General features: G+C 37.9%; 1 protein-coding gene across 1 annotated transcript in view; it reads right to left on the minus strand.

The window, feature by feature from the left end:
* Nucleotides 1-1,215: 1,215 nt before the first annotated feature.
* The window catches only part of enpp1 (ectonucleotide pyrophosphatase/phosphodiesterase 1), a 78,593-nt gene continuing 52,261 nt past the window's right edge, over nt 1,216-27,547 (minus strand). Inside the window, exons 17-25 of the mRNA XM_084090307.1 lie at nt 22,327-22,414; nt 17,816-18,000; nt 15,398-15,437; nt 15,160-15,314; nt 10,278-10,404; nt 8,976-9,050; nt 4,329-4,461; nt 2,725-2,863; nt 1,216-2,393 (exon numbers count right to left, since the gene is read on the minus strand). Of these exons, the coding sequence (XP_083946433.1) occupies nt 2,241-2,393; nt 2,725-2,863; nt 4,329-4,461; nt 8,976-9,050; nt 10,278-10,404; nt 15,160-15,314; nt 15,398-15,437; nt 17,816-18,000; nt 22,327-22,414 (1,095 nt within the window). The 3' untranslated portion in view covers nt 1,216-2,240. The remainder of the gene's footprint in view (nt 2,394-2,724; nt 2,864-4,328; nt 4,462-8,975; nt 9,051-10,277; nt 10,405-15,159; nt 15,315-15,397; nt 15,438-17,815; nt 18,001-22,326; nt 22,415-27,547) is intronic.

Consider the following 27,547-nt stretch of genomic DNA (forward strand, 5'->3'; position numbering starts at 1 on the left):
GAGTGATAGAGTAAGTTCAGTGGATGGGGATTATTAGGAGGCCATGATTGGCAAGGGCCAATGGGTGGAATGTGGCCAGGACACTGGAGTTACACCCCTACTCTTTACGAGAAGTGTCATGGGATTTTTAATGAACACAGAGAGTCAGGACCTCGGTTTTATGCCTCATCCGAAGGACTGTGCTCTTTGACAGTATAGTGTCCCCGCCACTAAACTGGGGCGTTAGGACCCACACAGACCACAGGGTGAGCACCCCCTGCTGGCCTCATTAACACCTTTTCCAGCAGCAACCTGGTTTTCTCAGGAGGTCTCCCATCCAGGTACTAACCAGGCTCAGCCCTGCTTACCTTCAGTGGGCAACCAGTCTTGGGCTACAGGGTGATATGGTTGCTGAGGTTGGGATTACTATTAACTATTATTTATGCACTACCCTGAGCTCCATCTGTTATATTAGTGTGAAGCTGCTAGGCTTTCTTTGGGCCTCCCTAACATACGTTGGATGTAGCTAGGCTTCTCTCTCTCTCTCAAGAGAGAGTCCTTATCATTAGGCCTCTGTCCTCCAAGCTCAGTCTGGGGCTAAGTTGTTAGGCTCTCTGTGAGTCTACTTAGTCACTGCTCTTGAACTAGAGCATTGTTATAGGCCTACTCTCGCTATAGAGAGTCATTCTATTAGAGGCTTCCGCTCCTTTGACCTCCATCCATTATTGTGTCAGACTGCTAGCCCTGTTATGCAGCTTCCTTGACAGGCATAGGATGTTGTGTATTCGTCCTATGAGCACATCCCTTCAGCATGTTCCCCATAGCGCACTCTTTCGAAAGGGAACGTCTCAGGTTATGCACGTAACCATGGTTTCCTGAGAAGGGGAATGCACACATCTCCTTCAGGCAAGACATGGATACAATTTTTCATAGGTGCCCTTTTATACTTAGAGTAGTGTATACACACTAACATTTTAAAAGTATGGAATTAATGTTTTTTTTAAGAAGTCTCTTTTGCTCACCAAGGCTGAATTTATTGATCAAAAATACAGTAAAAATGGTAATATTGTGAAATATTATACCGTTTTATATTTTAAATAGTAAAATATATTAATATTTTAACATGTAATGGCAAAGCTAAATTTTCAGCATCATTACGTCAGTCTTCAGTCACATGATCATTCAGAAATCATTCTAAAATGATGATTTTGTGATCAAGAAACATTTCCTCTCATTATAAGTTGAAAAGCATTTATTTGAAATATAAATCTTTTGTAACATTATGAATGTCTTTACAGTCACTTTTGATCAATTTAATGCACTTTTGCTGAATAAAATGATCAATAACTAACTTCTGAATGTTAGTAGGTAATTTTTATAAGAAATGTAAATGTCCATAATGTAGTAAAAATCTTATTGAAGTAAATAATATTGACAGTGATGCTTAATGACATTTAACTATAACAAACTGCACAAACAAAATACATACACAAATATTAAATATTTAATCATTATTCACCAAACAAGACAACCTACAACATGCTATTCACTGCTTACACATTGTAAACCTTGAAAAACAAAAGTAACATACAAATGTAATAAGAATGTTGATCCAGATTTAGTAATATCAAAACTGACCTGAGAGAGTGAATCAATTCAGTCATCAGAAACTGACACAGTGACATAAATGCCTTCAATTGTTGATGTAATTCTGCTTTCTGGCCTAAAGGGGGAGTAAAAACCACTTTTATACTAGAGTAAATAAATCTTGAATCGGCTTGGACATGTTACAAACAGCTGGAAAGAGCATTTGCTGTAGAACAATTTAATAAAACAACGCAGATGACACTGAGAGTGATTCCTGTGGAAAATGTGGCTTTCCCGTTGTTTACGCAAAAACTCTTGATAAAGTTTATTTTTAGATTTTTTTTTTTCTTTTTTAACTGGATGAATGCAGGATCAAGTCTAACCACAAATCACTAACATGTGTGCTGAAAAACAGTTTTTTAGTTACTTCTTGCTGGGCAGTTTCTAGTTCAGTCGGTACTTTCCCAGTTATAAATAGATCGCCTCTGAGATTAAAGAATTAAAACAGAGATCATAAAGGGTTTAATTTTTCCATTTTAGGAGTTCAAAGGCCCTCTGGATAAACTTGTGTCTTTGGTTTAGAGTCTGGTAAAGCTCAGCTGCATTTCAATGTTGGAAAAAAATCCATTGCGAATGAACCTTTTGTGGCCTGCAGATGCGGTAAAATGAGGATCCTAAAACGTTTTGAGTGTGGTCTTGAGTTGTAATGTTTCAGCAACAGATATCCGGTTATGATAAAAGCTCAAGCCCGTCAGTAGCTCGACGTCTCTGATTCGAGCCACGTGAAGCTGAACCCAGTCCTGGAGCCATGAGTAGTCTGTGCCATTCTGGAGAAATAAACGTTAAAACAAAAAAGAAAGTGTACAAAATAATTTAAAGTGTACTGCCGAATGTACTGACAAGCTTTTATGGTCCACCAAAATATACTTTGTCATTTCTTCTAAAACATGTAAGTCAAGTATTTAAATATATAAATAAATAAAAATATGTATTTAAATTATAATCAAGTACTTGACATTAGTGGACATTAAAATTACTCTTGAGTGTCTCAGGTTCACACGAATGCAAAAGTTACCTAACAAGCAAGTTACTCAACTGCTTTCTCAGTAAAAAGCTTATGGTCGCTGTGGTTTAGATCATGAATGGCTGATTACATACATGACATGTTTCCAGATGATCAGGTCGATGAGGAAGAATGAAAGACACAGCATCTAGAGGGCCGTCACACTCTCGGATGGGAAGGGATGAGTTCTTACAGCTTGTAAGAATCACAAAGAAATGTGTAGGGATGGGGTTCCTGAAAGCAGAAGTGAATCATCTGGATGAAGGGAGGAATACAGTCTTATGTATTTTGAAATAAACATCTGGCCACCAGTGGGCAGTATGAGCCGTTTGTGAGGTACCAATAAGGAAACAAACTCATCAGGTACTCTAAAGGCCTCATTATACTTCTGCGTCGGACCTACGCCGGAGCCTATACGCCGTAGGCAACGTGTTGGTTTTAATTTATACTTCTGCGTCGTTGTCCGCGTTGACGCGCACCTAGGGAGCATGTGAAACCCTGAGGGAGGGGTTCTGGCAGACCAATCACAGCGCTTGCGTCCGCGTAGAATTGACGCGTTGTTACATTTTTGGAGAGGTGCACGTCAGGGTACACCGTAGGGTGCGTGCGCTACACACAGCCTACGATGTAGCTACGGCGGCAGTTCGACGCAGAAGTATAAATAGGCCTTAAGGCCTGCTCTCTAAGGCATATAAACAACTCTAAGGCCTGTTGCCTAATAAAACATTTCTCATCTCATATTGTCAGATTTTTGTCTTGCGGCATGAAGTTGGGTCTACTTGCATCTCATTCCAGTCAAGAACCGCCCACTTAGACAGGAAGAGACCATGTGACCATTAACCACAATTTGTTGTTTTTACGTGTCATTCAGGATAAGGTAAATCTAAAATAATTATAAACTACCACTTCAAAAGTTTGAAAGAAATGAATACTTTTGTACAGAAGGGATGCAATAAATTGATAAAAAGCCAAAGCAAAGTAATTTATAATGTTACAAATAAATGAATAAACTTCATCAAAGAACCATGAAAATATATATCATGCTATTCACAAAAATATTATGCAGCAATTCAAATTCAAAATTAATAATGATAAGAGCACCAAATCAGCTTTGATCACAGGAATAAATCGTCACCTTCCTAAAATAATTGCCTAAGTCATTTTTTGACAAAAATGATTTTTTTGCATAAGTCATCTCCTCATGATGCTGGCCACCTCTGGTAAAATCCCCACATCCTCAGTTGAACAGATCATGCAGTTCTACCCCTGTAGTGTAATGGCCTATGTCAAGAGTGTGACTTAGGCCGTTTTATTTGGCCTAAGTCAAAAGATTTTACAAGCAATTTTAAAATTTTAAAAGGTTTTCAAGATGGGAGCTGCATCAAGAAGGACGAACCTCTGAAGTTGTTTTTCATTTTTTGTGTGTTTTCTGAGAAACCTGAAAAATGACTTAGGCAATTATTTTAGGAAGGTGACGATATTCAATTATTGGTTCCGTTTTTGTATTTTCTGAGAAACCTGAAAAAATTACTTATTTTAGGAAGGTGACGAAATGTAACTTTAAAATATATTCAAACAGAAAACTAATTAAAAATGTTTCACAATATTACTGTATTTTTGTTTGTGAAAGAGTGCTAGGATGTATTTGTGCACTCTGTTCAGCTTGTATATATTTCACACTCCATCAATACAAACTTACGGCGTTCCCTTGTTCATTACGTCATAGTTCCCATCAAAGTCTTTATCGAATATTGGCCCGCTCACAACATTTACACCGTTCAGCTCTTGTGAATACTTCACCAGCAGAACATTGTGGAAGTGATTCCAAATATCTGTTACAAAGACATTAGACAAGAACAACAGTGACACAATCAACAAACATGAAAGTATGGGGTTTATGTGACAAGAAATCATGATATCAGATCCCCAATAAAGTGATAACTGTGCTGTCCATAATTCTGTTTATACATGCTTAAAGTGGTCATGACATGATTTATTTTAAATTACTTTTTTCTTTTTTTTTTTGCTTAATATATGATGAGTTTTTAAGTGGCGGCTCCTTTAACACTTAAACAGCCCCTTTTATGATTGGCTAACATATGGTGCGATGATGTAAAACTATTTGTCGATATCTTGCTCTGGAGGCGGGCATATGCGAATGTATTTGCCCATGGGACATCACACATCTCGCAATATCAAAACGAGCCATTTTTGGAGCTTTATTTTATTTTTTAAATGCTTTGTTTATAATCAGGAGGACAATTTAAGTTATGATACTTACAGGATATTTCAATGGTACAAAAACCTCTCTCTCATATGTCAAAAGATTTTCCAAATTATATGTCAAAAGATTTGCAAACGTAGCCTCTTATCCATCGTCGGGCCATTCCGTGCTGATCCGGCCCAGCCGGTACAGATGGTTTCATTTTTCCACTGTAGGGCTGATAATGGAGCTCTTTGGAATCTAATACAAGTGCATCAGTCATAGCCTTGGTAACGCAAGAGTTTACAGATGATAGTATATGTAAATAGTGACCATGTTGATCAGATATTTCTTTCAATTTCATTATTATTATTAACTTGCCAGGCAACAGACAAGTGAGCAATCCTGAGTGGCGACGTCACTACACACATTCTACCAGCACGGTTCGGCACGGTTGGACAACCGTACCAGGTTTGTGTCGTACCGTACCAGGATCAAGTGGAAAATTCCGTTCTTAGGACCGTTCAGCCCGACAGTGAAAAAGCGTTTTTTTTATTTCTCATGTCATGACTCCTTTAATAACCCTGACATGTTTCTAACTTCAGCAAGGTACAAATGAAGCATTTTAACTGATTGAAAACAAACATGTTATTGCAAAAGAGCAAAAGAGCCACAAAGGAATGGTAAAAAAAAAAAAGAATGAACCGTGTTTACTCGGGTTCTTTTGAATAATATGCTTATGATAAAAGCATAAACTATGAACTTTTGTAATCAAGCCAATCACTGATAACAGATACATGTGTAATGAAATACTGGTGCAGCTAAAGTTTAAACCACACACACATTCTGATGTTCACATTATCACTATGTATATGCACTAAAGTACATGACTAGTACTACTACTTAGTCTATCAGATGAATGATTTCAAATGTAGTGCAGATGATGTTCTACATGAACGTCATGTTGGAGGAGTTAGTGGGGGAATGAACTTGGTGATCTTCACTCTAAATGATTTAATGAACACTTGCACAACACAGAATGAAGAAAGAGTTTACCATACACAGGTGTTGCAAATACCACTGATGAAACTCTGAGGTTAAAGCAGAACAATAATTCACTTGGCATATTATTGCGTAAATGACTCAATACTGTCTATAAATACAGCAGGCCTTCATTATGACTTGTGAGGATTGCCTGGATTAAAGCTACTAAGCCATTTAAACTTGTAGAAATTAAAGTGTAAATATCAAGGTTATAAAATGAAGTAAACCAACTCAACATTATGATACTGGTGTTCCCATCATGCACTGGGGGGAGTGAATAATTAATAAAGTTGCATTTTCACTGTTTTCCACTGTTTTTCCACTGTTTTATCATTGCTTTTGTTGTTAGGTTTAGTAACTTGCTGTTTTGTGACATCTGGATGGTGGTTTGTGAGTTGATAAAAAGCTAATAATTAAATGAAACAATACAATAAAATGTTGCTTTATAGCACTATTAACAATTTTCTATTTTTATGCTATTTTATTTCACAGGTTTTTTTTATTTAATCTGAACTCCCCAAAAACATATTATTGCTCAATAACTCAAACTAAAACCATAAAAAATGTCATTACTTGAAATAAAATAAACATTAACTAAAATAAAAGAAACTATTAAAAACTTGCCACAGCATCATTTCTGATTTTTGTTTAGTTTAAGTTTAAGTAGCCTACTTCAACAAATCGTATAATACAAATGGCAAAAAAATCAACAAAATGACTAAAACGAACAAAATGAAAAATAAATAAATAACAGTAACAAAATTATATATATATATACACTCACCTAAAGGATTATTAGGAACACCTGTTCAATTTCTCATTAATGCAATTATCTAATCAACCAATCACATGGCAGTTGCTTCAATGCATTTAGGGGTGTGGTCCTGGTCAAGACAATCTCCTGAACTCCAAACTGAATGTCAGAATGGGAAAGAAAGGTGATTTAAGCAATTTTGAGCGTGGCATGGTTGTTGGTGCCAGACGGGCCGGTCTGAGTATTTCACAATCTGCTCAGTTACTGGGATTTTCACGCACAACCATTTCTAGGGTTTACAAAGAATGGTGTGAAAAGGGAAAAACATCCAGTATGCGGCAGTCCTGTGGGCGAAAATGCCTTGTTGATGCTAGAGGTCAGAGGAGAATGGGCCGACTGATTCAAGCTGATAGAAGAGCAACTTTGACTGAAATAACCACTCGTTACAACCGAGGTATGCAGCAAAGCATTTGTGAAGCCACAACACGCACAACCTTGAGGCGGATGGGCTACAACAGCAGAAGACCCCACCGGGTACCACTCATCTCCACTACAAATAGGAAAAAGAGGCTACAATTTGCACGAGCTCACCAAAATTGGACAGTTGAAGACTGGAAAAATGTTGCCTGGTCTAATGAGTCTCGATTTCTGTTGAGACATTCAGATGGTAGAGTCAGAATTTGGCGTAAACAGAATGAGAACATGGATCCATCATGCCTTACCACTGTGCAGGCTGGTGGTGGTGGTGTAATGGTGTGGGGGATGTTTTCTTGGCACACTTTAGGCCCCTTAGTGCCAATTGGGCATCGTTTAAATGCCACGGCCTACCTGAGCATTGTTTCTGACCATGTCCATCCCTTTATGACCACCATGTACCCATCCTCTGATGGCTACTTCCAGCAGGATAATGCACCATGTCACAAAGCTTGAATCATTTCAAATTGGTTTCTTGAACATGACAATGAGTTCACTGTACTAAAATGGCCCCCACAGCCACCAGATCTCAACCCAATAGAGCATCTTTGGGATGTGGTGGAACGGGAGCTTAGTGCCCTGGATGTGCATCCCACAAATCTCCATCAACTGCAAGATGCTATCCTATCAATATGGGCCAACATTTCTAAAGAATGCTTTCAGCACCTTGTTGAATCAATGGCACGTAGAATTAAGGCAGTTCTGAAGGCGAAAGGGGGTCAAACACAGTATTAGTATGGTGTTCCTAATAATCCTTTAGATGAGTGTATATATATATATATATATATATATATATATAAATAAATTCAAAATGAACAAAAATTAAACATACTATCAAGTGTCATTTTAGTGTCATTGATATGCTAATCAATAAAATAACTTTAAAACACATATGAAATATAAGATCATATATGAAATCTCACTGAGAAGCCAGTGTTATGTCTCTCCTACACAAACAGGGAACAGCATCTCTGCTGAGAAAACTGCAGCTCTCTGGATGCTCTTTTCAACAATCCTAGGTGTTTTTTGGCAGGTCACCTGCTCCCGTGGGACTCTTTTCTGTGATTCTGGTATAAATGGCCTCAATTCAGCTGGGATCAACTGATTCTAATCATAGAGCAGCTTTAGGCAGCATTTACCTTTCCAGGGAGTGTTGCATATCTTCATTAAATATAAAAAGCACAGCTTTTCAAAAGTCTATTTTGGTTCAAATGCGTTTTTACAATAATAGATACAGTTAGTAGGCTGGCATACCTTAGCACTGTAGATCATGTTTTACACCCATACTAATGCAAATGTACACAAAACAGTTTTACTATCTTGCAATGCAGGAACCTTGACTTATTAAAGCATTTTATTTGCTTGAAGTGAATGTGTATCATTCAAAAGTGTAAATCTTCACAGGTGCCGTCATGTTCTTGACACATTTCTAGTGTCATTCTATTACACTTTTCCAAATAGAAAGTTGGCAATTCTTATTTTATGAGTTGGAATGCAGAATTATAGCTGTGTGAGTAAAACAGGAAACATGCTTATTGACATCTGGCAGCCATTCTGAATGCAAAGTTCAACATTTTCTGATGATTATTGACAATGGCACTCCAGACCCATTATGTTACAGTATTTTAGTTTATGTAAAGTTTAGTATCTTTGTTTATGTTACAGTATTGTAGGAGAAAAATAATGAATAGATAATGATGACTAAAACAACAGGGTCCAGCAGTCCATGCTTGAATCATTAAAACCTACAGAACAATCAACCATAGGGAGTCGAATTGGAACTTGTATTATTCCAGCATGCCAATAACTTTTAATTTACTCAAGTACTGAGTGTGTGTTTTGCTATAAGCTGAATATAAAACCCGGCATACCTTTGAAGGCTGGAAACATGGGCACCATGTTGCTTGTAATGAAGGAGTCTGGCTCAGTTCCTGCAGGACTGAAGTCTGAGGAAGAAAGATAATCAGCCATTAGTATTCTCAATACTTGAGAATTGAGAGGTTAAATATTTGTGTATAATGACCACTAAACTATACTTGCAAACGTTTGGGGTCAGTATGATTTTATTTTTGAAAGATATGAATACTTTTATTCAGCAAGGATGCATTAAATTGATAAAAAGTGACAGTAAAGACTGTTACATTGTTACACAAGACTTCAATTTTAAATAAAGGCTGTTTCTAGTTATCAGAGGCCTGTAACAAACAATGTGTCATCGTTTCCACAAAAATAATAAATCAAATCAAATCAAATCAAATCAAATCAAATCAAATCAAGTATATTTGTATAGCGCTTTTCACAATACAGATTGTATCAAAGCAGCTTCACAGTATTAAATTAAAATAAAATAATACAACAAGGTTTGTTTCTAGTGGAATTTATTGATTGATAAAATAAAATTAAATATCCCCAAAATGGGGATATTTTGGGGATATTTAATTTTATTTTATCAATCAATAAATTCCACTAGAAACAAACCTTGTTGTATATACAAGGTAATATACCTTGTTGATATTTATAAATAAGCAGCACAACTGTTTTCAACATTGATAATAAGAAGAAATTTTCCTTAGAATGATAATAAAATTAATAAAATGAAAAAAAATTAATAAAATGTAATCATATATACATATATACATATATATATATATATATATATATATATATATATATGTGTGTATGTATGTATGTATGTATGTATATATGTATATATATATATATATATATATATATATATATATATGTTTGTATACATAATAGTTTGTGTTTATTTAATATATGTGTTTGTATGTATGTATATATATATATATATATATATATATATATATATATATATATATATATATATATATAAACACAAACATTTATGTTAGATGTGATCGCGAATCGATTTGACAGCATATTTATAATTGAATTATATATTATCATATTATATATATATATATATATATATATATATATATATATATATATATATATAATTCTTAAAAAATTGTAAAAGGTGCTTATGTACATAACGTATATAATTCAAATTGAATTTTAACACAGCCATAAATAACAAAGAATATCACTCATAGCTCTAATTGAATTAGCAGTAGGGGGCAGAAAGTGAAATGAATTGTGAGCTTTGTTTAAAGATCTTAAAGTAAATCTAGACATCCTGTTGGACTCACTGGGCGGATGCAGGAGGCCAAAGGTCAGAGTGGAACTGTTCTTATAGAACGAGCAGGACTGTCTCGCACTGGCCTGAACTCGCACATCTGCACGCACACATGTGTCTGCTGAGGTACGCACGCTAACCTTGGATTAACAAAGACAGAAAGAAAATCAGCATTCAGATGAAAGAGTGCTTACTTGACCATTAAAACACTCATCAATTGTATGACGCAAATCTTGACAGAAACATAACAGTGAAAATACAGTCAGTGCTATTCAGTAAATAGACATTTCCACACATTTACATCTGAAAACTCTTTCGAGCCTCATGAGAAAGGCCAGTTTGCTTTGTGTTGAAGCAACACACCTCTAATCTTGGCTTAATAGTCTTAAATTGTGCTAGATACTTATAATAAAGACAGTTTAGACAGCTCTCAAATGAGAGCACTAACATAAAAATACAAGCTTAACGTTTAAGCTTTTAAACCTTCCAAAACAGCATGATTTGGTAATATTTCATGAGTCATGCTTGTGTGTAAAGTTACTCCCATACATCAAAAACAACAACAAAAAATGTATTGCAAGATCAAGCCTGAACTCCCACTCTGGACAGATTTGAGATGCCATTTCACAATCTCATGTTGTGGCTTGCACTCGGTTTAAGAGTCAAGAGAGTCAGAAGATACTATAAAGATGACTGAATTTAATAACCTAAAATTGGAACATAAAAGAATCATTTCCTGGTTATTCCTTGGAGGACTAGCGCAGTCAAGCTTCATAATGACAAAAACACCATAAACATCGATTGAAACATTCAGTAGCTTTGTTTAAGGAACAGGCTAAAATTAGAGCCATTTCTGCTGACTAAATTCCTGTTTAGTTAACTTTCAACAAATTAAATTTCTGTTTCTCACACAAAGCAATCATATGGTGTCAGAAAACTTGGAATATAGTACACAAGTCCTTTTGGGCAACATTTATGGTACTTGAAGCCCATAGTACACTTTGGTTTTTATGTGAAACACTAGGATATATGTTCAGTAAATTTAAATGTGTACTGTATGCGCTCATCTTGCACATGTGCCTTGATTTTTATTTACACAAATTAGTTTGTCCACAAGGTGGCAACATTGTCCCAGCCTCTTGTTTCACAGTCAAAAAAGAAACAGATGAGAAGAAACAACAAAAACATTCTTTGTGCCCTTCCCTCGCTAACTTCCCTGCGTCTCATTGCTTACGTTGCACTAGTGCCCACTACTGGCGGTACGCTTGAAACGTGTTTAAATGGGACGCCCTCAGCCCTTGATCACTTGGAATCCAATATGGAGTTGATTTATTATTTATATATATTTTTCCTTATAGATTTGTTCACGCACCATTTTAAAGGCCTGTATGTATGCTTGGGCTGTTGGAAAAAATATATATAAAAATACACAAATAAAAATGCTAACAATACAGTAAACTATAACTGTAAATAACAGTCAGCTTAAGATAGCGTGGTTAAACGACTGAGCCGATATTATGTGGTTAACCGACACACATCCGAGTGAACGAGACAGAGGGAAGTTAGCGAGGGAAGGGCACAAAACATTTTTTTGTTGTTCTGTCTCATCCGTTTCTTTTTCGACTGTGAAATAAGAGGCTGGGACAATGTTGCCAACTTGTGGACAAACTAATTTGTGCAAATAAAAATCAAGGCACATGTGCAAGATGAGCGCATCAAAATAACTCCAGTATCATACTCTTGAGTTGTGTCGGGGTAAATTAAGCGTGATCTGCTGTGATGTCACAATCAGGGTGCATTGTGGTCTATGGATCTGTCTGAAGTGTACATGTTGACTAGATTCGCTCCCTCGGTCAAAATCGAGAGTTCGAGGGTTTATCCAAATAAACTTCCCTCGTCCACCTGACGAAGTTGAATGCACTTCAAAATGGTGTCAGTGATTCCCCCGAGGGAAAATGCTCAGGGAAGTTCGCGAGTGTATGTCTAAATGAGATTGGTTCACTAGTTAGTCCAGTTATCCAATCACATCCTCTGCTGAGGTAAAGTCATGTGAGTTTTTTTTTTGCTGAGCATGAGTTATTAGGTGAGTTCGAGTTAAACTATTCTAGGCTTCTAACAGGCGAGTTGCAATCGGGGAGGAGATAAAAACAGAGACACTTTCTGCTTCCCATAGGGATGCTCACGAGGTGTGTGCATACTTTATAATTCATGAAGTTATTAAGTAGATTCACCACCAGCAGTGGAGCCATTCAAAGTCAGACAAACCTAACTAGAATGCACTGTGTTTGTCAGGCACCAATCGGCCTGTGCAGTGCTGTATTAAGTAAATTTTTATTCAGTAAATGTGTTTTCATCTTAGTTTATGCATATTTTTTCAAATTTATGCACATCTTGGGGTTTCCATCCAATGTTTTTATGCAATATCCCAAAATTCACATGAAAATAGATGGATGAAAACATAGCTTATGTCAGTTCCAGTCAAAACACATTTCACAATTGCATTTCACATGAATTACAATAACAAACACAAGAGCTGCATTAAGCCGAGAAAACACTTGATGAGTCTGTCTGTCACTGTCCCGTTGGGTGTGATGATGATGATGATGCCAGAGACTGAGATTTACTCAGCGGTTGGCCCACATAATGAGTAGCACATGTTCTGTGAGGTCAGAAAATATGACAGACGGCCTCCCTGTCCTCCCTTCAGCATCACCATTAAACCTCAGAACATTTACACCATCCTTTTTCAACGTCATAAACTCCCCTTGTGAAAAAGAAGCGTTTAATTGCACTTATACTTCACATCTTAAAAGTGTATATATCGTTTAAAAACTAGTAGTACTTGCAGATAACATTCATGAAATAAAAGGCCACTTAAAGGAGAAGTTCACTTTCAAAAAAACTTTTGCTGATAATTTACTCACCCCCATGTCATCCAAGATGTCCATGTCTTTCTTTCTTCAGTCGCAAAGAAATTAAGGTTTTTGATGAAAACATTCCAGGATTTCCCCCCATGTAATGGATTCTATTGGGACCCAAACGGTAGAAGGTCCAAATGACAGTTTAAGTGCAGCTTCAAAGGGCTTTAAACGATACCAGACGATGAATAAGGGTCTTATCTAGCGAAACGATCGGTCATTTCCAAAATAAATAAAAAAGTTTAAGTTTTATAAGCACAAATGTTCGCCTTGCTCTGTTCTGTGATGCGCGTTCGTGACGTCACGTAATACGCAATTACGTTGAAAAGGTCACGCTTGAAAAATTTCTGTCCTGAAGAAAATGTTCTTTTTGGCTTTTTAATATTAAAACACCCAGGATACGCACACGAAATGGGCATTTTAAACGATAAACTGACACAAATACATTTGAAAATGTGTATATGGTCCTCCTTCCGCACATTTGTAAACACGTCAAGTGTGACCTTTTCAATGTAATTGCGTATTACGTGACGTCTTCAACGCGCATCACAGAACAGAACAAGGCGAGCGTTTGTGCTTATAAAACTTAAACTTTTTTATTTATTTTGGAAATGACCGATCGTTTCGCTAGATAAGACCCTTATTCATCGTCTGGTATCGTTTAAAGCCCTTTGAAGCTGCACTTAAACTGTCATTTGGACCTTCTACCGTTTGGGTCCCAATAGAATCCATTACATGGGGGGAAATCCTGGAATGTTTTCATCAAAAACCTTAATTTCTTTGCGACTGAAGAAAGAAAGACATGGACATCTTGGATGACATGGGGGTGAGTAAATTATCAGCAAAAGTTTTTTTGAAAGTGAACTTCTCCTTTAAGTGTACTTAAAGAGAGTTAAAAGTAGACTTAATATCAAGTTAAAAGTTTTACTTTAATAAAATATTCTTTAATTCTTTACTTAAATAATATTTTAAATCATTATGTTCTAAAATTATTTTGTCATGCTTTAAATATGTACACTTATTTTAATGTGTTGACTAACATACTAAAGCACATGTAAAATACTTGATTATTTTAACTGTGGCGTGTTATTCGATTAAAGTTAATATATTTTAAATGTACTAAATTGCAAATGCAACATAACAAATGTATTTAAATACATGACATACAAGATTCAATAACAAATGATATTATTTATTTTAGTAACCAAAATGCTTGTCTATAGTATATTCGGCAGTAAACTTAAACCATATTTCCATGATAATAGCAGTAATTATGAAATTAAATGCAAGTCCTTCTCAAAGTTTACCCTTTAATACATTCTCATGTATCAACTAACATGCGATTAAGTGTCAGAAAAAAAATGCATACACTTCGCTCTAAAGTGTATTCTCTTAAAGTATATTATTTCTGTAATAAGTATTCTTAAAAGTACGCTAATGTGTACTTTGTTTTCACAAATGTTTGAAGTTAAAGTCCTGTAATGATTTGAAAAAGGGCGTAGTTCACTTAAATCCCATTAGATTCATTATCACAGAAAATATCAAACGAAAACCCCTGCTGTGCAAAATGAGCTATTGTGTGAGGCATCCTGTACAATAAACTCAACTTTAAAGACCACATCACACTTAAGCCATATCAGTTAGCATTGAGATCATCCGTATACTAGTGTACTCCTAAAAGTTTATAAAATCAACTTTTAGCATATAAACCTGTACACATTTTACAGTCACTTTTGGGAGGATACTGTACACCACATAACTCGTCTTGCTCTCATGGGCGTATCCAAATCTTTGTCAAATGAGAAAGTGCGCTCTAAAAAAAGACTGTTCCTCCCTTTTAATTATAAATACCACATCTGACTAACAGTAGCAAGAAGCAATATGTACCAGCCTGTACACTTCATGTTTCAAATACGTCAACACAGAAAAACAGCTGTGCCTGTGGAGTGATAGTTGGGGCCGTAAAACTAATCTCACCTTTGCATTCAAAGCGTATGAAACCCAGAGGGGCATCAGGATGTCTCGGCTGTATCCGATGACGTACGCACTGTGCTGGAGTATACAGTGATCCGACCGCTCCTGAAGGACACGCGGGAGTCCGTAAAGCAGATTAACAGGCTTGGCACTGCTGTCTATTAAAGGATTAAACAGAACGTTTTTCACTGTACAATTGTGTCACTAAAAACAGTGTCGATATGAACTATCATTTACTCACTTGAATTTGAGTTGATGAGACGCTGGTCCAGACGTTTCACCTGAAAAAGTTTTTGGAAATTCATTTTTAATGAATAAGCAACACAAACATATATATACACACACAAAGGCTGCATTTATCTGATCAAAAATACAGTAAAAACAGTATTATTGTGAAATATTGTGAAATGTAATTTATTCCTGTGATCAAATCTGAATTTTCAGTCACATGATCCTTCAGAAATCATTCTAATATGCCGACTTGCAGTTCAAGAAACATTTATTTTATGATCAATGTTGAAAACATAATATTGTTGTGGAAAATATTTCATGATTCTCTGATGAATAGAAATGTCAAAAGAACAAGCAACAAGTAATAATGTTAGTCTTTACTGTCACATTTGATCAATTTAATGTATCCTTGTGGAAAAAAAGTATTAAATTCAATATGAAAGAAAATATAACTGCCCCCAAATTTTGAACGGCAGTGTATACACTAAATCATTTGGAGTGGTTAAGCACAAGTGGCTTGACTCACTTCCCTTTCAAAAACTGGAAAGCTATGTGATTGGGACAAACCACTGGAAAAAAAATAAAGAAATCCAGACAACACCACAAAGCCAAAAGTGTGTATGTGATGTGGATCAGAACAGACAAGCAAACAACAATCATAACTCAAAAAAATCCTCAGAGCTACAGTGTTAGACCATTGACCATGTATGCACAAGATTTGAGGCTTAAACACCCTGTTAACAAGCACAAAGCAACAATGGCAAGGAAAAACTCCAAGAGTAAGGAGTAAACCTTGGGTGGAACCAAGAGGAAACCCTTCCTGTTCTTAGGATTGAGTCATCTAATAACAGCCAGTTCAAAGACATAAGGATTATAACATAAAACACGGTAGGCATTCGATTTAAAGCCTTCGCCTTTGAAGGGAACTAGTCTTAGCCTAGAAAAAGTCTATCGAAGCATGCTCAAAAATGTCCTTAAATAAAGCATTGCAATCTATTAATAATATCATGGCCGGGATTAAAGTGCCCCTATTATGATTTCTCGAATATTACCTTTCATGCATTGTAATATAGCTGTTTGTGAATGTAAAATGTTTGCGAAGTTTTAAAGATCAAAGTGCAAAACAAATAAAGTTGTTTTCTCCTAAAAGAAAGAATCGATTCTGAACTGCCTAAACGAGTCGTCAGCAATTCCAGTCTCACTTCCAGTTACATACCTGCGCAAGCTTGTTAGAAATTTGCATAATGCCAGCTTGGTCTTTACTGGCTGCCTGCGAATGAGATCTACTTTTCCCTCAAACACTGTAGCTGTAGCTTCGTGCAGGAATTGATACAGAAAAAACGACGCCATTGTTCGTATCATTGAGTATCAAGTGCTGATGAAACCTCTGGAGCTGAAATTCAGATATGGTAATAGGCATTTAGTTTCAGACATGCTCTGTAAGCGGTAGACCAATCACAACAGACTGGGCCATCTGACCAATCAGAGCAGAGTAGGCTCTCGGAAAGGAGGGGTTTAGAGAGACTGAATCTTCAAACAAACCGTTTTCAGACTCTTTGAGAAATGAGGTGATGCAATCTATATTATGAGAAAATTAAAGTGTTTTTTAACCTTGGATACCTGTAAACCTATTTTAGGATACCTCCAAAACAGAATTAGGAACCTTCATAATAGCACAATAGGGGCACTAGGAGTACATCAATATGCACAATTATAAACAAAGGTTCCAAAAGAGGATCTTCGTAGCAATGCCGTAGTAGAAGAACCATTTTTAGTTCCCCAAAGAACCTTTCAGTGAACAGTTCTTAAAATAACCTTTTTTCTTTTTTTTCTAAGTATGAAGAACAAATTAATAATCTAAAGAAACATCTTCCACTATAAAAATAGTTTTGTTCAATAGAAAGGTTCCATGAATGTAAAAGGTTCTTCATGGAACCATCAATGCCAATAAAGAACCTTTATTTTTTAAGAGTGTCCCCTTTAGAAGATGCATTAAAAAAAAAAAAAATCATGATGTCCTGCTGTTCAGTGTTGTCTGGATTGGTTTTCTTTTACCATGTGTAGTTTTGTTCATGATTTTTGAGGACAAGAGTACATCATGCAGTCTCTCCCTGTTGGAATCTGCGTCATTTGACTTAATCCTAAGCGACAGATGAATTTGTATCAAATTACAATAGAGTTTGATTGGATGCAAGGACATTAACAGCAAAAGATATGAGAAGCACTTGCTCCTTCCTTTTAAAAGATGGTACAGTAAGTCCATTTGTTTTGCTACCATAACTATGCACAGTGAAATAGTTGCATTTTAGTATAGTCATTTAGCATTGTGTCTGCGACCCTGTAAGAACCGATCCAGATGAACATGTTTTACATAATGAATCACAGGAAGAAAAATGCAGTAGCCCTGAATAATGTCTGTGATACCCACCTCAGCCTCAGTGAGGGAGTCACAGGTGCAGCCCCGGGGGTCACTTGGGGTCTTGGTCACAGGGGTGCATGTGGATGGAGCCGAGCGCTCTGCGGGGTACACCGGCTGATGGGGTGGGCTCTTCAGCAGATGGTTTAAACTGCCATGGGTGCCGTTATTGGGAGCAGGAGGAACACCCAGTAAATCTAAAGAGAAATAAACAGCTTTTTTACTTAAGCTACTTACAATACAGTGCAGAAATACGCTTATTGGGAGGCAGCCAAGAATAGCCAATATACTGTGGCACATGCTAAATGGGTTAATTTAGCCAAAAATTAGAATTATGTCATAATTTACAGTATGACTTAGTAAGTCTTTCCTCTGTGGATCACTTTGTACAGAATGTTAGTAACTGAACAGTTTCGGTTCCCATCAACTTTCATTGTATGGACAAATAAATAAATAAATAAATGAAGTCAATGGGAACCGAAAATGTTTAGTTATTACCATTCTTTAAAATATATATTTTTTGTGTGTTCAGCAGAGGAAGAAATGCATCCATGACTGGAATAACATGAGGGTGAGTAAATGATGATTTGGGTTAATTACCAAGAAGCAGCATCCATCTACAACATCAGGGTTGCCAACTTTGGTTGCTTGGCTGGAGTGAGATTTTGATGACATTGGTTGAATCAATGATATGCCCCTATTTGAGCTTTTAAGGATGCAATAATTCTTTTTAATTTCGTCTTAATGCAACTTACCCATACTTCAGCCTAATATTGTACTAGATGCACGGTCCAAATATGAGTGCTCTGTGTACATCCGCTGAATAATGTGTATAAAAGCCTTTTCATCTTATAAAGTGATCATGTCTCTTCAGAAGACTTTTTGAAAGTCTTGTGGGTTTGGAACGACATGAGGGCAGTAATTAATGACAGAATTTTCATTTTTGGATAAACTATCCCTTTAACTTTACCTATCATATTTAATGGTTAGCTTGCAAACTAACATTAAGAGCTAATGTCAACAGCTAGCAAATTTTTACTGACTAAAAAGCAAAAATCACATTTATTTTGTAAGCTCTACATTGAATGACAGAGAAAGGCATAGTATATAGACCTACATGTTATAGTATATAAAAAGTGTTGAAGGCAATACAAAGCTTTAAAGCACAAAAACTGTTTAAGATTACTGAATTATACAGTAGGTAATAAGGAGAAACAAAGGCACAATTTAAGTGTAAACAGGTCAAAGGTAGAGTGATCTGTAAGAACGCACATTCAGTCTTCTGAATACATGCAGTAACATGGTAAATGTCATTTATTTTTCCTGTAGGGCCAAAATGTAATGACTTTTTTTAAAGATCCTGTTATAGTAACCGTTATAAAAAATATATAATTTCATGATTTGAATACATTTTATGATTTGAATCTAAATTATTGTGCTTATTTCTCTCACTCTGTCTGTTGTGGCATGCATATGCACATTTTGAAGTTATACCTGTAGTTCCGTCCGGTTATACATGAAATGGTAATGTGTATAATTGTCTCTCGACTCCATTAAACAGTAAAAGTCTGTTAGCATCCAAAACAGCCCAAATTAAACTCTACGAAATTTAAAGACAAATTGGGGCATGCTATTTTATTTTGCATTGACTTGTTATTTGGCATGATATTTAGTTGGGTAGCGTGAGGCAGAGCCTAAAACAAGCTTGTGTCTTACGTCAAATGTGTGAGAGTTGCCAAACCTGTGACATCCTGGTGACAGATACTATTTATGGCCTCAAATATTTTTTCAGGATGCTTACATATAGTGTAACTAGAGCGAATAGAGAAGCATAATGGGTGATGAAACCAGACATTATGTAACAGTGTTGGGGAAGCTTTGAAACTGCAGCCTATCAAGTTACAAGCTGATCATTAGTACTTCATCTATAGTCAATCTACACTTTAAAAAGTACTTAGCTACACCTAACTAGTATCTTTTTTAAATATAACGATAAGATGATCAGAGCAGAGTTTATCTGGCTCGGATAAGGACCTCAGACAGGGTGACAGTATTAAAGTTGGCATGAAATGAAAATTCACCCTATCTACAGTATTTTCTAAATGCATGTTATTAATATCACTATGAAAGATTAATTTATGTATACGTTTCATTAAATAAAAACTGATCTGACTAAAAACTTTTTTTTTAAATCCATTTCTCTCAGTATATCACAATACTGTCAACTGTTTACAAAACAGATCAAATTCCACTAAACTATTATAAACCATCATAATATCTTTAGCTCAAAACATGGCTGGAAAGCAGCATTAAACGAAATATTACATTATTTTGTGCATTTTGTTTATGAAATGATAGAGTTTGTGAGGTCCATCACCATGTCCCTTAGGGGCTCCGTAGGAAATGGACAGCTAGTAAAATAACAAAAATGTATTGTATTGTAATGTATTGTAACTCATATAAAAGCAATGTCACACTTGCAATCATGAGACTGGTGAATCAGTTTTTGAATGGGTTCATTTAACAAAGTGACTCACAAAAAAGAAAATAACTTGCTTCGTATAAGAGTTCTAATTCAATGTGACAAAAATAGCAATTTAGCATTTTTTATACGTAAGTTAGTAGCGTCACTAACTGTTAGTCACTCCTCAACTGTTGTGTCAGAGAATAAGTTGCCAATGATGGCCACTTTGTTTTCGAAGTGGGTCATTAAGTCCTTAGCAGTGATTGTGAATGACGGAGGCTGTGACGGGAAACGAGTCCATTGGTCTGCACAATTTTCCATATAATAAGACTTCTTTTGGATTTAAACCAATATGAGAGCAAAAACATTCCTATGCAAGAAGTGCTGGCTAGTTGACGTTAGTTTATGTTGCAAAATAAAAAAACCTTTTATAACTGATAAAGATTGTGCATATACTGAACTCTGATATCTCTTAATCCCACATTCTTTCCTTTCCAAATCAAAGATGAAGAGAAAGAATTACACACAGTACACACTGCAGGGTGCAGCTTATTTTAGCATTAGCTAGGACAAGGACAAAATTCCCAACCGCAGTTACTCACCCCTTTGAAAAATAAGTGTGATAGATTGAACTGAATGTGCACTTCAAGCTATTATAACTATTATTAACTTCTTTGTTAATATCATATTATCAGCAAGATTAAAGGCCACTTAAGTGTACTTAAAGAGAGTAAACTTTCATGACTGTTTCTTCACACTTAAGTAGACTTTTAAAGTACACTTTGTAATAATGCCAAATTAAAAGTAGTACACTTTTGATGTGTTGACTAGCATACTAAAGTACTTGATTAAATGTAATACCAAACAACATGCTACAGTTAAAATATAAAGTAATACATATTTTAAATTTACTAAATTGCAACTTCAATATTTTTAATGTGTAAAATAAATATATTTAAATACATGATGACACACAAGTTTCAATATAAATTATAATGAAGATTATTTTACCATAAATGTTTATCAGCACAGTACACTTTAACCATATTTCAAAGACAATAGAAGTAATTATCAATTATCAAATGACACAAAAAGTGTGCTTAAGTCTTAAGTAGATCAAAAACAGCTAATTGCATTTACAGTATTATAAATATAAACTATAATACATTTTCACTTGCCTGCAATTAAGTGTTCAAAAACATCACATTCACCCACTGTGGTGAAAATCAAGCTTTTAATGTCTTAAATGTCTATGTGGTGTTTTTAATATTCTTTAAGACAAACCATGTGTAAATTCATATCAACACCATTGCTGAGTATTTTCTCCTTCACAACATGGTTTGAAATCGCTGATGTTTCTGACGTCACAAACTACCTTGTAACCAATCAGATCAACGTGTGATCATCAACAAGTGGATCTCTGAGCTGGTGTGAGTGAGTGGAGGCGGGGCTAATTTGCATATACAAAGTGTGTAGAGTTACATTCAAGCTATTATAAGGCATGAAGATATATTTTTCAAGGAAAAAAACGTTTAAATATGTAATTTAGGTGATCAAAGATGAGTTTTAAGGGATGAAATTATTGACTACAGGTGGAATTTAAGTATATTCTTTTAAAAAATATATCTTTTTAAAAGCATGCTAAAGGGTACTTTTTGGACAAAGGCAATTTGCACACTAGAACTGTGCACAATCCGTGAACTTTACTAGTGGCCATCCTGAGCTGGGATATCAAAGGCAGTGATGTATATGTTGCTTGCAAATAAAAAAAAAATTCTGCCAGAAATCTTTTGACTGTAAACTGTAAATTCCTTTTGCCCCTTTATGGTGTAGTTACAGCATCTACTGTAGGGTCTAACTGAAACATGCTAACCAGCCAAACCTCAAACCAAACCATCAGGCAAACCCCAGTCCTGAGGGTCTCCAGGAGGAAGCTTGAGGAACAACAGCAACATCCTTCACAGCTCTATGATGAACCATAACCCTGCAATATCTGATGAACATGATGAAAGGAACTTCTTTCAAAAGTTCATGATACCAAACAGAAAACAGAACTTACCGCATAGGAGGTTGTAGATTTCAATGTTCTCGAAGGGAGCCACAGTCGTCTTATAATGGATTCCTGGTCCATACCCAATAAAAATGGCCTGCAAACAGTAACATTTAGTTAATTAAATCACACTAAAAAACAAACACTTGGTTTACACTTGGAATTTGCAAACATTTAAACCATTTGGGTCTATCTATCTATCGATGCATCTATCTATCGATGCATCTATCTATCTATGTATCTATGTATCTATCTATGTATCTATCTATCTATCTATCTATCTATCTATCTATCTATCTATCTATCTATCTATCTATCTATCTATCTAAAATTACTTCAAACTTAAGCGATTTCAAACTTAAAGCCTTCAAACTTTATGATTTGAAAACAACTTTATAGTATAACTTTATATCTAACTTTATCTAGTTATTAGTGCTGTCAAATCACAATATTTACACACACAGTATATTGTATATTTACAAAATGTTATGCTGTATGCGATTAATCACGATTAATCGATTTGACAGCACTACAAGTTTTCCAACTTTATCTAGTTTTTGATTAATATTTTATTAAAAAGTAGTTGGTTCTGAGAAAAGATTATTTGTTTGCAAATGCCACTTAAAGGGATTGTTCACCCAAAAATGAAAATTAGCCCATGATTTACTCACCCTGAAGACATCCAAGTAAATCATTAACTAATTTTCATTTTGGGTGAACTATCCCTTTAACATTTTGTTCTCTAATGCAATGTAAATTAAACATATTATAGTGTGGCTTTGGTGTTTAAGTACTATTTGGGGTCCTTGGATATGTCAACAAAACCCCCACAATAGTTCCAAAAACACAGACCACAGAGAATAACTAAAAGCACTTATTTTGATTTGCAGTCACAGAGAGACACACATTCCATCCGCCTCTGGCTGAAACGCGGAACATTTGAGTGGTGGAAACTAGAATGATCTCATTTCCTTGACACTGAGTAACAAAGATGAAAATGATCCTCATTCCTCCTAACAGGAGATTTCACTTTCACAAAGATAGCCTAAAGTAAAGGAAAAAACATCCCTGTGTTTGTGACTAGTTTGTGCAATTTACCTCAACCAGTTACCTCACAAGAGTTCCTATAAGATATTTTTGTAAGCACTACCAGCTGCATTAGACATTCCTAGACAACCACATAGACCGGGGGCACAGATGGCTAGAAGTACACCCACGTCACAGACATAAACAAGACTCTGTCAAAGGTCCAAAATGTGGCTTGAGTGTGTGTTTATAACTGCAATCTGAACACCTTCCAGTTTGAAGGAACTACTAAGTGTGAATCTGGCACTATGGAGTTATTCTCAATGGACAGGAGTTCATTTAAAGGGCACGTCTGGATTTTTCTCAGTGTTTGTAGAAAGACCCAGGGTATCATAATCCTCTTCATGGGAATTTACCCAGATCCTTTAATATGAATTCAGTATAATCCCCATCTAAGTACTTGGCCTCCTAAACCTCATTAAATTCCATCACAGAAGTATTTGAACAGAGCCTCAAGCAGAAACTGAAAATAGAAATGTTTTTTTGGTGTCTATGACAGATTTATGAGGGTTTATGTTGATGGTGTAGAAACTAAAAGAGAAGAAAACGCTGGAACAGCCACAAGAAGTAATGGAGAACTTATGGGGCAACTCTGTGAACCATTTTCTTTAAAATAAATAAATAAATAAATAAATAAATAATGAATAAAAATGCAGGGCACTGAGACTAAAGAAGTAATAACTACACTGAACAAAATTATAAACGCAACACTTTTGTTTTTGCCCATACTTTTCATGAGCTGAACTCAAAGATCTAAGACTTTTTGTATGTACACAAAAAGTAGTGAATGGCTGTTTGACTGGGTGAGTAAATCATGGGCTAATTTTCATTTTTGGGTGAACTATTTTGGGTGAACTATCCCTTTAACATTGTGTTGTCTAATGCAATGTAAATTAGACATTTTATAGTGTGGCTTTGGTGTTTAAGTACTATTCAGGGTCATTGGATATGTCAACAAAGCACCCACAATAGTTCCAAAAACACAGACCACAATCACAGGCACAACCAGGTCCTGCCAATCTCCAGCAACTTCGCACAGCCATTGAAGAGGAGTGGACCAACATTCCACAGACCACAATCAACAACCTTTTTTTCTTCTTTTTTGGGGGGAAAAGCTTCAACAAGAACCAATGAGGTTAATTTTCGTGGTATGCAGCACGTTTGAGCTTCTTCAAGAACCAATGATGATTATTCTCGTGTTACGCAGCATGTTTGAGCTTCTGCAAGAACCAGTGAGGTTCATTCTCGTGTTACGCAGCACGTTTGAGCTTCTGCAAGAACCAATGAGGTTAATTCTCGTATTACGCAGCACGTTTGAGCTTCTGCAAGAACCAATGAGGTTAATTCTCATGTTACACAGCACGTTTGAGCTTCAGCAAGAACCAATGAGGTTCATTCTCGTGTAACTCAGTGAAAATGTCATGGGTCTGTGGAATTTGCATAGCGCAACTCTGGAGGGAGGCTATAAAAGGAGGGACGCTGGCAATCTCGCATTATGTTTTTGCTTCGGAGCCAAGAGCTTCTCTTCACACCACTGCAAGCCTGTATCTGAGTTCTTCGAGACTACGAGACGAGCGGCTCTCCAGTGAGTTGGTGCAATGGCACGTTCCAGCGAGATCACATTGCCTGCTGATGATCTGAGCAGTGATCTGCCAACAGTGTGTGTGCTTCTCCCTGGGTGCTTCAGCACTCTGCTGAGCTTTCCTCTCCTCACAAAAGAGCTTGCGTGTGGCACGTCTTTTTAAAGATGTTTCGCACGTGCACTTCTGGGTGCGGTTGGTTCGTGCCATCTGATGAGCACAATCGCTGCCTAGCGTGTTTGGGCTTAGATCACGCTCAGTCAGCGTTTGTGGATGAATCATGTTCTCATTGCGGGAATATGACCACCGCGGTGCTGCGGTCTAGACTCAATGACTTCTGTGGAGGTAGAGTCCCCTCTGCCACACCCCGATCCATCCCCTCCGCGAGAGGTGATACTTTGGCTGGTGGCCAGGTTGACCTGAGGTTTACAGTGTGTAATATAAAGCCCCGACGATTCTTCCTCGGGCCACACCCCCCTCTTGCACACCACAACCCGCAAGTTTTCAGGCTGAGATCGCGGGACCGTCTTCGGACACTCCCCGCATCTCATTCGGCGCTCCAGATGATGAGCCGCATCACAAGGTGGGCTGGAGTCTTCCGGAGATGAAGATTCGGCTTTGCTGCCGCCTTCGGGTGTGCCAGTATTGCCCGAGTCTGATCCGGAATTGACAGCCATGCTCTCCCGGGCAGCCACGAGCATTGGGCTGGAATGGAATCCTTCACCCTGACCCGAGCGCTCGCGACTGGATGACAGGTTTTTGGGCGCCGTCAGCGCCCGTCCCCAATACCTTTCTTCCCAGAGGTGCATGAGAAGGTCACAAGGTCCTGGAAGTCACAATTGTCTCCCTGTGATCATTCGGTGTCCTCCTCCTCCTTCTCTTTCCTCGATGGGGCCATGGCTAAAGGGTACACTGGGGTCCCCCCGGCGGAGCGCTCTGTTGCGATGCAGTTGTGTCCTCAGAGCGCTTCTACCTGGCGTGGTGATCCAAAGCACCCCTCCAAAGCCTGTAGATTTTTGTCTACCCTGGTGGCGAAATCCTATAGAATCCCAGACCCCTGTCAGAGCAGGCCCCCATGGAACGCTTATCCTTCCCTGGCCTCCTCTGTCAGGACGCGGCATATGACCGTGCCCCCACACCGGGACGCTCTGCCTCCCATGTCCGGGCCGGTCATTCCGCCTCGCTGCCCCATCGTGGGTACGTCTGTGGTTCGAATGACCCCGCTGGTTCAGTTTTTGGGAGCCTGGCTAGAGCCTGGACCACGAGAACCATCAGGCTTGGCTATGCGATTCAGTTCGCACGGTCTCCTCCCCGCTTCCGGGGAGTCCGCTATACCATGGTGGGTGGCAATGCCCCTGTCATTCGTGCGGCGGTCGCCACCCTACTGGTGAAGGGTGTGATCGAGAGCGTCCCTCCAGCCGAAATGAAGTCCTCGCTGCATGCCATGTCCATCCTGCAGGTCTACCAGGCCCGGATGCTCAGGGACATGCACAAGGGTAGAGCTGATCTGGGGCTAATGGAAGAGCTGCATGCCGCCACCGACCTCGCTATCTGGGCGACGAAGGTGACCGCACGCTCCCTGGGTCAGGTGATGTCCACAGCTGTGGTCCAGGAGAGACACCTGTGGCTAAACCTGGCTGATATGCGAGAGGCTGAGCGGACCCGGTTCCTCAACTCTCCCATATCCCAGGCTGGCCTCTTCGGCGGCGCGGTCGAACAGCCCAACGGCTGCCCAGAAACAGACTGAGGCCATCTTCCCCGGTGGCCAGCTGCTGCCTCCACCCAGCGGCCGGCTCAGATGCCTCAGTCTGCTTGCCGCCGAGGGCGAAGGACCTTCTTTCTTAGAGACGGGGCACCCTCTGGCACCCACGTCCCGATCTGTGGAACCTGCATGTGTGGGTTCTGGATGGCACCTCAGCTGGTGGCTATCATCACTTCCACTAAGGCCCTGTCCACGAGACACGCCTATGCGTTGAAGTGGAACCTCTTCATTACCTGGCTCGCCGAGAAGACCCCAGAAAATGCCCGATCGGGTCCGTGCTATCCTTCCTCCAAGAAGGGTTGGAACGAAGGCTGTCTCCTTCCACTCTCAAGGTTTGCCATCTCTGTGCACCACAACCTTGTGGAGTTGAAAACGGTGGGACAGCATGATCTGGTCGTCAGGTTCCTGAGGGGGTCGAGGAGACTAAATCTTCCTTGCTGTCCTCTTATACCCTCCTGGGACCTTGCAGTGGTCTTATCAGCCCTGGAGAGAGCTCCCTTTGAGCCATTGCGATCAGTGGAGCTTAAGTTCCTGTCTATGAAGACAGCGCTCCTGGTCGCTTTGGCCTCCATCAAGAGGGTAAGGGACCTGCAGGCATTTTCAGTTGACGAAGCGTGACTGGAATTCGGGCCGGCTAACTCTCACGTTATCTTGAGACCCCGCCCTGTATACGTGCCCAAGGTTCCCACCACTCCTTTCAGGGATCAGGTGGTGAACCTGCAAGCGCTGCCCTCGGAGGAGGCAGACCCAGCCTTGGCACTGCTCTGTCCAGTACGCGCTCTCCGTGCTTACGTAGACAGAA

This window comes from Abramis brama, assembly GCF_963993115.1.
Source record: "Abramis brama genome assembly, chromosome: 18".
NCBI classification, from domain to species: domain Eukaryota; kingdom Metazoa; phylum Chordata; class Actinopteri; order Cypriniformes; family Leuciscidae; genus Abramis; species Abramis brama.